The sequence below is a fragment of the Onychostruthus taczanowskii genome, unplaced genomic scaffold (genome assembly GCF_017590055.1).
Source record: "Onychostruthus taczanowskii isolate IOZ18803 unplaced genomic scaffold, ASM1759005v1 scaffold67, whole genome shotgun sequence".
NCBI classification, from domain to species: Eukaryota; Metazoa; Chordata; class Aves; order Passeriformes; family Passeridae; genus Onychostruthus; species Onychostruthus taczanowskii.
In genome coordinates this window covers 1,650,785-1,664,198 of record NW_024504455.1, presented here as the reverse complement: position 1 = coordinate 1,664,198, position 13,414 = coordinate 1,650,785, and the positions used below count along the sequence as shown (strand labels likewise).

At 41.8% G+C, this 13,414-nt stretch overlaps 1 protein-coding gene across 2 annotated transcripts in view; it reads right to left on the bottom strand.

The window, feature by feature from the left end:
* Positions 1–9,753, bottom strand: part of EPHA3 (EPH receptor A3) — a 179,365-nt gene extending 169,612 nt beyond the window's left edge. For both annotated transcript variants that reach the window (XM_041420914.1, XM_041420915.1), the window contains exon 1: positions 9,570–9,753. In XM_041420914.1, coding sequence (XP_041276848.1) covers positions 9,570–9,687 — 118 coding nt within the window. In that variant the 5' untranslated portion in view covers positions 9,688–9,753. The remainder of the gene's footprint in view (positions 1–9,569) is intronic.
* Between the last annotated feature and the right edge of the window lie 3,661 nt (positions 9,754–13,414).

The following is a 13,414-nucleotide window of genomic DNA, read 5'->3' as shown; positions in this document are numbered from 1 at the left end:
TGGAAAAGGGACAACCCATCCACCCATTCCCAGTGATGAACACAGGCAAAAGAGATTTTTATTTCTTTTTTATTACTTTGAAACACGAGCGTTCTCTTGATATTGTTAAAGTGGCACAAAGCTCAATTTCCAAGTATGCAAAAACATATGACTGGTGGTGGGCTGGAATGCACTGTTTATCAAAGGGGCCTAATAAGGTTTCAGTTTTATTAGGCTATTTCCTGTAAGTTGATATGTGCCAGTTCTTTTCATTAAGACAAGGATATAAAAATTAAAAATGGATTAACCTAATGGGTTCCAAATTACTGTCGCCTTGGCTTCTTTGCATCTTTTTTTAAGCAGCTCCAATTGGTCCTGTTCCAGTGCCTCCTACAAAAAGCAAGAGGCAGAAAGCTTCAGGATACCTGAATTAGAGTTTAGCTGAACTCGCATCCAGATACAAATCCTAGAGATCTTGTTCCATTCCACCATTCTGGCATTAAATCTGATACCACTGAGGCACCACGTTAAATATGCAAATGCAAAATGGGGGCTACTGTGTTGAAAGGGAGTTTAAATTCCCTTTAAAACCCAAGTTATTTTCCCCCTCTCAGAGGAAAAAAAGAAACCCAGAAACTATGGATGAGATTGAGTTACCTAAATCCTGCCAATCCCTGCCTTTTATCAGCCCAGAATAGAAGTGGGTCTCTTGTAGGATGTGTCATATTTGTGAGTCCCACCGGGTGCCCAAACCCTGAGGCACATAAAATGGCACCACATGTTATGTCTAGCCAAAACTCAAGAGCAAACACTACTCAAATCATTTCAATAAGTCCTAAAGCACTTCTCAGAAAGGTTTAACCACACTGCACATCTAACTCTTTTTACTTCTACACTGCCCTGAAAAAAAACAAAGTGTTCACTGGTTTAACAGAATTGAGCTCTCTGAAGGTCTGGTAGATTTGGAGCGTGACAAAGATCCCCCTTGGGGAGACTTTTAGCAGCTTAAAGGGGAAAATAAATGTTGAGTCAGTGTCCAAGTTCATTTAAGGTAAGCTGAGAAGTCCAAACCTACTATGACATGCTCAGTTTCTAGAATTCTAGACACCAGAAAGTGTCACAGAAAAGACTCTTGGGCTAAAAGTTCCAAGGTTCCCACAAATTTCTCCACAGTTCAAACATATTCAAGGTCCAGAAATCAACAAAATCCACAGCAAGCGGTCAATACCCCTCTGGAGGACCGAAAGTTTTGAGACAGGGACCAGAGCATAAGTCCAGGAAATGCCTATTCATTTGTTAAAAAGGCTGTGATATCCCCCTAGTGAATCAACTGGCAGCATGCCACAACTCAGAAAAAAAAAATTTGGCTTTTAAGGAACTCCTTGCATGGGGCACGGAAAAACAAAAATAAATAGAGTTGGGGTGGGCTTGGTTGAGTTTTGTTTTTCTAGGTTTAAAGCACAGAAGTCAAGAATTGTAAAACAATTCTGAGAATCCTGAAGCGCTACATTTGGAAAGCCACACACTCAAGTGTGCCCTGATAATTTTGTCAAGCTTTTCTTCTCTAGATCCATGAATAAAGACCCCCAGCTTGCATGGAATGCTTGGGTCCTCACATGGCTGCCCCACAGATAAAATAAACCCACAGAGCAAATGACTCAACACCACGATGTAAATTGCAGGAGTAAAACGCCAATAGCATAAGAAATCTCCTCAAATGTCATGCTGAGAAAATCAAGATGCTGAAGCCATTTTTATTCTCCAATACAGTGATGTCACCAACATGATATTTTCATTGTTTGCCAGGTTAACAGAATTTATGGAGGTAATTAATGTAGAACATGTGTGCTGAACTATCCGTATGAAAAATGGAATTGCCCCGACTTCATTTGCTGCCTTTGCAACCAAAACCCCACTAACATCTTTTTTCACTATTTCCATATGGGAGAAACACAAATATTTATAAGAAAGGTAAATGACTGCTCTATTCCCATCTACCCACAAGACATTTTCAGACCCCTGTCTTCTGCTTATTCTTCTGCTTCCACCACCTTACCACAAAGGGATCAAGTTTCCATTTCATTCCATAAACTAAGCATGTTCCTCACGCCTCTTCTCCAGTGTTTCTTTCCCTGGTTTGCATGGAAAACTTCTGTTTTAATTCCTTGAACACCCTTTGTCTAGCTCTAGCCCATCTTTCAGGAAAAGCAATGCCATAAAACATTTCATTCTTCTTTTCTGTCTTTTCTCCTGGGCATCTACAGGGTCAAACCATCCCATCCTCTGGTAAAAAGTTTTTAGTAAAAAGAGGACTGAGCACACAACCCTCAAAATTAGGGGAAAAAAAATTTTATGCCTTCTACTCTTTCTGGCTGAATGTTGATTTCAGGAAGGGAAGGGACAAAAAAAAAAAAAATGGCACAGGCATGAGAGGAAGGGTGGGCAGGTGAGCTGAGAAAAAAAGAACCTGATGAGTTTTCCCTACAGCTGGGTTTTCTCTGGGGACTTTGGGTGAGCACAGAACATTCCCCACAGCTGGAACCACGCACTGCAGGAACGCTGAGCACTCAGGCATTGCCAGGACATTTGTTCTCTGGGGTAAATCACGGGAGAAAAGTTTTTTGCAGGGTAAAGCCCTCACCATCTCAGAACCTAAAGGCCTCAAGCCAGTTTTCTCCATGAACATTAAGGCTGGGCACACATAACTTGCCTTGCTTTTCTTTTTTTTTTTTTCTTTTTCTTTTTTTAAAGAAAGCACTGTCAGAGCAAGATTAACTAGAATGGTGAAAATGCCTCTACCCTTTCCTAACTGCAGCCTCTGCTGAAATTCACCACTGGTAAATCAGAGACACGAAGCTTACTAATGTAAACAGAGCTCAGACTTTCAGGGAGGCAAGGAATTTCTTAATTTGTGCTTTGCTCACTGTTCAGATCCCTGTCAGGACTGAATTCTGGGTCCCTAACTTTGTCAGTAATCAGAGGAAGTTTGCATTTTTTTTTTTAATATTCAGATCCGATTTTCTTCATCTCTGCCTACTTTTTCTCTTCCTTAAATCCTTCTCTCCCCCCCTAAAATGGATCTCTCAAAAACCCTTGCCTCTTAAAAAAAATAAATAAATCAAGAACAAACCCCATCTAGCTGCCTTCTAACTTCTCAGCAACTAAATTAAGCAATCCCAAATCACTTGGTTTTATTCGTTTCTATACAAAGTTTGTGGGAAACCCACCGTGGACCAAAATATACTTTTGTGCTTTAATTGTAATTTATTTAAAGACTAACTTGTCACTCTTACTTTTCTACAAACCTCTCCATTCCTAGGCACCAACTTAAAAGTTTCAGATTTTAATTGCTGTCCTCTTATGTGAAGCAGCTACTATGCTTTAGCAGGTTTAATTATTGTTTTTTTAAAAAAAAAAGCCATGCAAATCCTTCTATCCAAAAATAGATATAAAAACATTATGAGAAACCAGCTGGAAATAAAAAAAAGAGCCCCATTCCCACACCATATTACACTAAACTGCCCTGACTGAACCTTAACATTCAACCTATTGTTCTCTTAATTGCTAGCAAGTTTCAACCACTGTTCGCTTGCTCTGCTATTCTTCTTTCATCAATATTTTTCCAGTAGATTAATGGGATTTTCCTCCATATTTTGCCTGAAACAGCAGGACACGGTAGTTAAACGAACAAAAAACAAAAAAAAAAGAAAAGAAAAAGGAGAGTGGTGCAAACGTTTCTGCTTACAATGTGTCTGATTTAATAACATCTCTGCAATTTAAGGCTTTACGTGCTGGTTCCTCGTCACTCTGGCAGACTGGAACTTTTCTGTCACCGTCCCAAGGTTTCTTTCAGGCAGGATTATCTTTATTTCTACATCTTTATTTCTTTCATTCATTCACTGCAGAAATTTGAAAGGAACTTTCAGTTTAAGGGAGTGAATTTTAATCTTGCGTCTGTTTCATGCTGCAAAGTGAGAACTTGTGCTTGGATTGAGCAAGCGCCTAGGAAAGTTAAAAACACAAGATTTCTGCTGAGGAACACAATCCTGAGCCCACAAATTGCTAGCACACTCTGTTTCCAAAATTACACTCCTGGGAGATCATATCTAATATTCTGAACGAAACTATTTTTGTTTACAACTTTTAGTTCTTGTTTAGAACAAGTTTAAATATGCTTTTCTTTAAAAAAAAAAAAAGTACTGTTCTAAAGTGTTTACAGAAATAAGAGTTAGCCCACTGTGGTGAATTTTTAGGAAATACAATCATTTCACAGTAGCCACATGATTTTGTAAACTAACAAGCCTTCTATTTCACTCTATCATTTCTTATGACAAGTCTTTTCCTCCTCGCAAATACATTTTCAGCAATGCTTCAACAAATCTAACAATGTAAAAAAAAAAGAAATGTTCCATTCCAAAAAAAGCACTCTTTGAATGCTGGAATCATGCTTTAGAAAGGCAGGGGGTTAGGGAAAGCCATCTGCCCCACCTCTGGAGATTTATCTAACAATTCTGCAAACATCCAGTTTTGCACCTTAGTGTATCAAAATTACCTTCTGGGTTTCAAAACCAGCTCCACCGAGCAGAGCTTTGAACTTCACCGTAAGTAAAGGCACGATTACTGCAGCAGTTACTTATTTATTTTTATTTTTTTTCCCGGAAAAATCAAAGAGCAGCTACAAAGCTACGCGAGTTACAGGTATCTTATGGCACTAACTCAGGCTCTGTATAAAACTCCACAAACAGGACTGTGGTATTTGGTAACAGCTCTGCAGTGACCCTCACTGGTGATAAAATCCAGAGCTCTGAAAACGAGAAAATGAACACCTGCATCTGTATTTCTAAACTTTCATCAAGTGGGGATTACAAGAACAAGAGCAATTATAGACACTTTCCTAGAGGAAAACTCCCAAGTTCTCCAACAGAATCAAAAAGTAAGTATACTAATAGCAATTTACCTAACTCCAGCAGAGAATAATTTAAAAAAAAAAAAAAAAAAAATTAAAACTAATTTGTACATCCTCCCAGCTGGGAATGAAAAATTTAAGTTCAGTCAGAACACACTCCTGATTTGCAAAGCTTTTGTGTAAACAACTGTTAAACTTGGTGTGCCTATTATCTGTTTCATGCTTGCCCATCTGGTGGTGCCTTTTTGCTGAAGCTGAGGGTACAGAAGAGTTCTGACCCATTTCTCTGCCCTGAGTGCTTTGCTGGGCAGCAAGTATGCTGTGTCCAAATTAACTGCAATAAGAATTAATTGCTGTGTCCAATTTGCACATCTCTTTGTTTCAAACACCTGCTTTAAGTTTACTATAGCCAATGGAGAGATTTTTTTTTTTTCATTTTAATACACTATGCTGAAATAGAAGTAAAAAAAATGCCCAGTGACAAACAGTAGAGAAAATAAGTTATTGCACATGTTACAGTCTACTATCAAAAATTATGTCAGAAAATGATGCATTTACCCAACTTCTTCTAGCTTTAAAACCATCACACCGTGGTGTGAATTTTAAAACATGTTTATTATTTGTCTAATCATACAGCTTAGGATTAAGCACAGAAGCTTTGAATACGACACAGCTGTATGAAAAACAGTCCTCTAACCACCCCCCATGACTCTGAGCTTTCTTAAACTCAATTTTAAAAGGTATCACATTCAGATGTCTAAACCTGCTTTTAACTTCTTCTGCAGATCCACACTCAATTGCGAGCCAGGGGCAGCAGCAGGAATAGCGTCACAAGAAATGAAGACTTGCCCTGACCTAATGCTGCATGACATAGAGCAAAGTAAGATTTGGAAAAAGCATTTCCCCCTTCTGATTCTATTGAGAAGTTCCCAGTATTGTCAGCCTTTCCCAAAATCACATGCAAGACTTAGACAAGGATTTTGTTCCATGTGCAAGCGGCGCATTTTTCAAAACCACACCAAGAGCTGTCACTACTAGAAAGGCACAGTAAATTGTCTTTAGCAATTTTAAGTGTTGGCAGAGACCAGCTCAGATAAAAATGGTGCATTTAATTGTGCGGTTCTGCAAAGTTCTGAGATGGTAATCAATGCTCAAAAGATGAAACTGCAGCTCCAAAACCAGACTGAAAAGAGAGGCTGATTGGAACCTTCTTACTGTAAACCCAAAACAGGCACTGTTTGAAGCCAAGCACTGTAAGCAGATTTCTTGTATTGATCTTTTGGTAGCTGTGCTCACAAGAAATTAATTTTATGCTAGATTGAGAGGTTACAAGAAGTTTCCTGACTGCACAGTCAAAATATTATTGAAGCAATTCAGGTTGTCAGTAAAAGCTTAAACAAATTTGCTGATAATCCTGTTAATGACCTAGGTCAAGTGTTAACTGTTGTGGGTTATAAAACAGTGAAATTAAGGTGGCTGGTACCCTCAGGCAGGCAATATAGTTACAGAAGAGACTGAGGAGAAATTATTAAATTAAAGAACGACAGGGCTCACTCGATTTCTTGATACCACAGGAGTTATTCAGAAAAAGAATTGCATCCTTCTAAAGAAAAAAGAAACTCAGCCCTCAGCAAGCAGAGAATACCCAGCAGAGTGGAACAGGAGAACCTGTGGTTTCTGTGCACCTACGGGGCTCAGCCTGCAAACTCCAAACTGGAAAAGTTGGATGTTAAATCTTCCTGAAGATTTAACATCCCGCAGAAAAGAGCACACACCTTTTCCCAGCAAACACAGACAAACCTGAGCTTCAGACATCCTTCTGGAGCTCCTGTGATTGAGTAGGGAAAACTTCTCATGAGCAGGGCAGAGAGTTTGAAAACAAACTCGGGGGAAAGTTTTACTTTTTATCCAGAAAATCTACATAAAATTTCTCTGGGCTGAAGCAAATTAAGAAAATCTCAAGCTCTCCAAGAAAAAAGACAAAAAATTGAGCACCACAAAGTGTAGTAAGACAGCAGTTTGTCTTCAGCCCCTCTCTCATCCTTTTCTCCCTTCATCCCGTTCACTTCCCCTGCAGTATTACCACCAACAGTCATCAGTTTTAATATTAATTACAAATGTTAAGTGAAGTTTGATTAAAAAAAAAATAAAATTATTTCAAGTCAAATAAATTCAGGAGCTATTTCTCTGCCACACTTTTGTTGCAGTAGACACGTAACATTTACATCCCCAAGAAGTTAGACTAAGCTGCACAAACACACCAAAAATTAGTTCCATCCGCTGTTAAAACAATTTATGGGGAGAGTTTCAAAAGTAGTTTTAATATAAAATGTAAGGAAAAAGGTAGACATTTTTATCTACATGCCTACATCAACAAATGCTGTCCAAAATATATATTTTTTTATTCTCAGCGGCAGAAAAAGGAAACTTTTCTAAATACTCCAGAGAAATATAGAAACATCTATCTCTAGTTTGGGGAGGAAATTTATGCAAACAACACCAGAAATGTAAATGAAGTGGTTAGAAAAAGATGATTTAATAGAGAAAAACATCATCCTCTGACATGATTTAAAGCTGCACCCTAACACTTGTTCATCAAATTAGTGGGTCAGCAAATTATAAGAATTAATATTTCTAAACTCACACGATCAATCCATACAGTGTAAATAAATAAAAGGATTACTGAGCTTTCCTAAATGGGGATTAAAAAAAAAAAAAAAAAAAAAAAGCCCTTAAAAGTTGATCTCTTTTTTTAAAAGAAAACTGACAGTATTCCTATTTTTTAAAGCAGAGCAAAACATATACTTAAAAAAAAAAAAAGCCACTCAAAAGCAGGTTACTCTCCTGTTACTGCATTTTTATTGCTGTTTTCACTACCAATTTTGCAAATATTGCTCATCTTGTAGGAGCTCTTGAAGCTGAGAGGAGAGAAGGGAGGCAGCATTTGCTGAAAGCTGACTTGGACAAGTGTACTTAACATGCATTCCGTATGATACCCATATTTTCCCTCCTTTCTCAATTCTCAGCGCCAGTGACTCGAAACAAAGACACAAAAAGTGGGGGTTTTTTGGTTTTTTTTTTTTTGGTTTTTTTTTTTTTTTTGCAAACTGGAACGCTCCAATCTCTTTCTGGCACAGTCACTCTCAGCGTGCAGAATGTGTCTCCACTGCCATGGAGGCAGAGCTGCTCCACTGACTGACAGAACCACAACCCTTCCCCGAGAGGAATGGTTATAAGACAACAGTAACCCCTACCCACACTCTTCCTTTCACTCCTGAAAATGATTTTTGAGAGATGACAACATTTACAAAATAGCTTCTAACTGGAGGTTTAAAAGTGACTGTTGAAAGCACTCTCATTTAAAAAAAAAATCTATAAAGCACTGCGTACAAAACAAATTTGCATAAAACATACAAATAGATGACATACTGCTCCTCTTGTATAATGGTACTGTAATTATTTCCTAGCAATGAAACCAACCGCTTAAAGATTACCCAGGACTTGTGAAGTTTGCATCTTGCCTTAGTTATTTTTTACTATATTTCTTTTTCCTTCCAGCAATCATGCAAAGTTGTTATCTCACTGCCTTATCCCACAAACACCCAGAATATCAGTAAATCCATCAGCATTATTTGTAAGGGAGAAATAAATAATTGCTCTGGCGGGTTTCAGAGCTTCTCTACACAACCATCCAACTCAAGCAGGTGCGAGTTTTACACGGTTGTTGGGTGCTAGAAGTTCTTCACAGCCTTTGCCCTCTAGATTTTATCCCAAAAGATGATTACACTGGGCATCCTGGTCATGCCGAGTGCCTTCACCGCAAGCAAGCAGAAGCTCCATTTCTTCTTTTTTTTTGTCCTTTTTTTTCTTTTTTTTTTTTTTAATAGGGAAAGGACAGGGGTCTTTTAGGCGGTTTTTTTTTTCATAGTGTCTGGCTGTCAGTGTTTATTTTTTTCCCCGAAACCTAGCATGGGTTTTCAGCAAATTTCATCTTAGAAATTAACACAGCAAAAGAAAACAAACCACTCACTCTTTTTTTTTTTTTTTCCCCCCAGGAAATTATTTTTTTACACAAACACAGACAAACTTTGATACACATTGACACACAACCGACACAAACAACACGATCTGACAGAAACCCGCTAGGGAACCAGGAGGAGGTTTTACAGGGGCAACAAGCTTCTTTTGGGGATTAATTAAAAGTTTTGAGAGGCAGGACCACTAGCGCAACCGGAGCAGACGAGAAGGGGCTCGGAGTTATCAGCGGGCTGAGAGCGATGGAGGCATCGGGGGCTGGGGCGGCTCGTCCCGGGCACCTGCCGGGGCTGGGGCTGCGGCTCCGCGGCCACTGCCCCTTCCGCGCCCCGGGGCTGCGGCTGCCCGCGCATCCATCCATCCATCCGTCCATCCATCCATCCATCCATCCATCCGTCCGTCCGTCCGTCCATCCATCCATCCCTCCATCCCGCGCACGACCGCGCGCTGCCAGGGCGAGCCCCCGCGCTCCCGGGGCGAGGAGCCGCCGCCGCACGGGACCGCCTTAACGGGGAGCAGCGGGGCGGGGGAGGAATAACGGGGAGGGGAAAAAAAAATAAATTAAAAAGGAAGAAAAATAGAGAAAGCGGGGAATAGCGGAAAGGAAAAACGAGGAATAAACGGGTCACCCGGCCGTGCCGCGGCTCACCTTCGTTGCCGGCGCGGGCGCTCAGACGGCCGGCAGCGCCGAGCGCGGCGCGGAGCAGCAGCAGCAGCAGCAGCAGCAGCGGCGGCGGCGGTGGCGGCAGGCGGCGGCGGCGGTCCATGTCGGCGGGGCAGAGCGCAGGCACAGCCGCATGTCTCCGCGCCGCATGCCACCGCTCCGCGCCCGCTCCGCGCTCCGCGCCCCGCCCACCGCCCCGCCCCGCCCGGGCGGCGGAGCCTGCCCACAGACCGCGGAGATGCCCCGCTAGCCCCCGGAGATAACCCCAAGCGTGCCCCCAGCCCCGGGAGATAACCCCGAGGCCGCCCCCAGCCCGCGGAGATGCCCTGGAGTCCGCCGCAAGTCTCGGGAGATAACCCCGAGCCTGCCCCCAGCCCCGGGAGGTGCCCCCGAGCCCGGCCCAGCCCCGGGAGGTGCCCCGCCACACGGAGCTCGGCTGGCTGACACGAGTCACGGGAGCCCCGGGTGGGTGTCGCAGCCAGCTCTACGAGCCGGTCGTGTCCAATTAGCGGGCTCTCCCGGGAGGAATGCAGCGGCACAGCAGCGGTAAAACCCCGGGAGTTTCAGGCTGCAGCCGTGGCCGGCTTGCCGGAGAGGCGAGCGCCAGTTGCATCGTTCGGCGCTTGGCTGCCCGCGGGGACAGCCTGCCCCACTCGGGGCCACAACTCCGGCCCCAAGAGCAGGCTGGCTTTGCCATCACTAAAATCACTAGCAGGGGGCTCCGCCCGAGGGCTGCTCTCTGTAGGAGTGTGTAGGCTCTACCCTAGAAGTTGCCGTGTAAAATGGGTGTTTTTTTCTTCATGCTCGCACCTTTCCTCCAGCCCTTGCAGCCCGTCAGAGGCCCCAGAGTACCTGTCAGAGCGCAGAGCAGAGAAACAGAGCTGCTATTCCGCTGCTCTCAGGGGGAATCACTGCAGAGCAGCGCTTCCCAAGCTTCCCCTTCTGCAGATCGTTTTTTTTTTTTTTTTTTCAGAATATGGACAACTTCCTTCCCAAGTGACTCGTCTCAGGTCTCCAGAGCCGCCCAGCACGGTTCTGTGGAAAATGGGGAAATATCTGAATAATACTGAGGTCAAATAAATATTTCAGTCCAAACCAAAGCTATGCATCCTCGTAGTACAGAGGCTAGCTCTGAATGCATGTGCTGTCTGCAGCAGGATGGGAGGAGAGGAGCCTCTTGCAACAGATGTGGAACTACATCTCAGAATTAACATCAAAAACCTTTGATAGCAGAGAAGCCAATACCCAGTGTTTCTCAAACCAGTGTGGTAAACATCTGAACAACCTCCTTCTTCATTGCTCTGTGTGTCCTCAGGGTCACCAGGGCCAGCAGGACAGCTGGGAATTGCTGCCTGCAGCACCTGAGCTCCAGGTTCACCAAACAACACAGAATCACCAGCTTGCTTCAGCAGCGATGCAGCTTCCCTGCAGCAGAAGAGGAGGTTGCAAGGCAGGACCCGTGCCAAGGTCTCTCCTGCACGGTATTGGCACCCCGCAAACATCTGGTTTAACTCTGTGCTGCACTGAAGGGGTTGGAAATGCGTGGAAACCGAAGCAAAGCGGAGACCAGGCTGTGAGAAGTCATCTCAGATGGGTTCCTGGTTAATGAGCACTGCAAATTAACATGATATTAATCTCCTTTCCTGTTTCCAGGCTTGATTATTCAATCAACCAAATTAAAGAATCATCACATTTAATACCATTTGTTTCAGGTCTCCAACCCTTCCTTTCACTCATATTTACCATCTACTCCATTTCCTCTGTGGTCAAACTTCCAAAAGATGGAAAAAATGCCCAGAGCTCTTGAACAGGAAACCTGCAAGGGCAGAAGGAGGAGCAGGGTGGTCTGGTCATGCAGTTCACCATGTATGGTCCAGAGAAAAACATCTCCTGTCCTCCTTTATCCTTCCCAAGTCTCATTTCACCACACCTTCCCATTCCTTGGTCAAAGATGCTTTTCCGCAGCAAAAAGGCCAGAAGTTCACATTCCTCAAAATATAACTTTCCCTAATATTAAAAACTATTTTGCTTTAGTTTGAAGGGTTTTTTTTGCTTTTTGCCAGCATTTTCCTTAACTTTTTTAGAATACGCAGCTGTTTTCATTGAGTTCTGTCATACAACAGAGATACATCCTTAAAACCCTACTAAGTTCTCAGGACTACTAGGTCTCATCTCTCTGAAGCTGCATCTTTCTTTCACAATTTCAGGTAATTTTCTTTTTTTTTAAGGCGCGAGAAAAAGTTGAAAGAAAAAGGGTAAAGAAAGCACAAATCTGGGGGGTAAGGAGTGGGGAAAAATGAAGATGACAATCAACCCAAAACCCAATAAACTTCTGTTTTCAGTTGGTGGAAAAAAAATATTTCCAAATAAGGGAGTTTTTGAGGCTACTCATAGCAATCACTTTCCAAATTTGTGAATATATCAGCATCACTGAACTCATTTCATATAGGAAGAAAAGTATAATTATCAACACAATCCATATAATATAAATTTTAGTATCAAATTTTCCAGCAAGAAAACCTCCCAAGTGAAAATATGAATAGCAGAAATACTTGGAAAATTTTGAAAAAAAGAATGCGATTTTTAAAAACTTCACTAAAAAACCCCCACAAACCTGGGAAAATTCTCAGCAGGAAAGAAAGATTAAATTCATTACAAATTTCTCACTAGGCTTTTTTCTCTGTGACGCACGTTCTGTTAGTTTTGTGCAAATTGCATGTTTACTCTATTAAGAGTAATTTTCTGTGAGCTTAAAGGGCACCTTTGAAGAAAGAAAATAGCCTCTAGTGGCATTTCTACATAACCAGAGTGCACATGGTAATATCTTTGCCCTAGCATCCATAAAATCCTTCTGGAGAAACACATAACTATGATTTATGATTTTCTGCCGAGCCTGGGCTTTAATTTCTTTAATATATTGGAGATCAAAATCCTTACTAAACACAAATTTTATCTCTTACATTTTTCTTTTGTAAACAGGGAGGTGACACATTCTGTGATTGTGTAATGGAAAAAAGAAATCATAACACATGGGCAGAATGCTCCGGATCCCACGTTTGCATACTAAATAGGAAAACAACTTTCTGCCTAATGAAAAAATGCTACAGATTATTAGGAATAGCCACAGAAGTAATCAATCAATTTATCCAATGGACTGAGCCTGCTTCCAAGAAGCTTTTTAATGTTTATGGCTCTTGAGTGGCACCGTTTAATTAATGGAATGACACAAAACTTCTAATCTTAGAGATTTAAAGTATTTTCCTTAAAAACAAACAAAAAGAATTAATGACAGGTTCACTACTCGTAAAGAAAGGTGGCTGGACAATCCCCCATTTATTCAGGGAGGAGGCAGAACAATGGTCCCCAAGTGATGCCTCGCCTGTGCCTCCCTGGGATTGTTGGGAGGCGTGAGAACATTTCCCCCTCAATTTCTGGGATTTATTTATGCAGGTTCTTGTTTGTCATGTGGATACACCTCCCTTCACACAGGCCTGCAGTGACAGAACTTTTCCACATAAATCATAACAGGGACAGCTTTTCCCAGTAATCAGTCAGCCTTCCAAATAACCACCTCAGTATATATATATAAATATATGTATATATAATATGTGTGTGTGTGTAATATATATATATGTATTTATGTATGTATATGCATCTGTTTTAACATTAACTATTTAGTGTTCAGGTAAAAAAATATTATAGATGGAAGCATTGCTGCTTGGGTTCATCCTAAATCTGACATGAGCCACTCTTGGGGAGATGGTGACCAAGGGGGAAAAACCCTCCCATGAGCCACCAAGTAGATTTCCTTGGTTTAAATATTCTTTGGG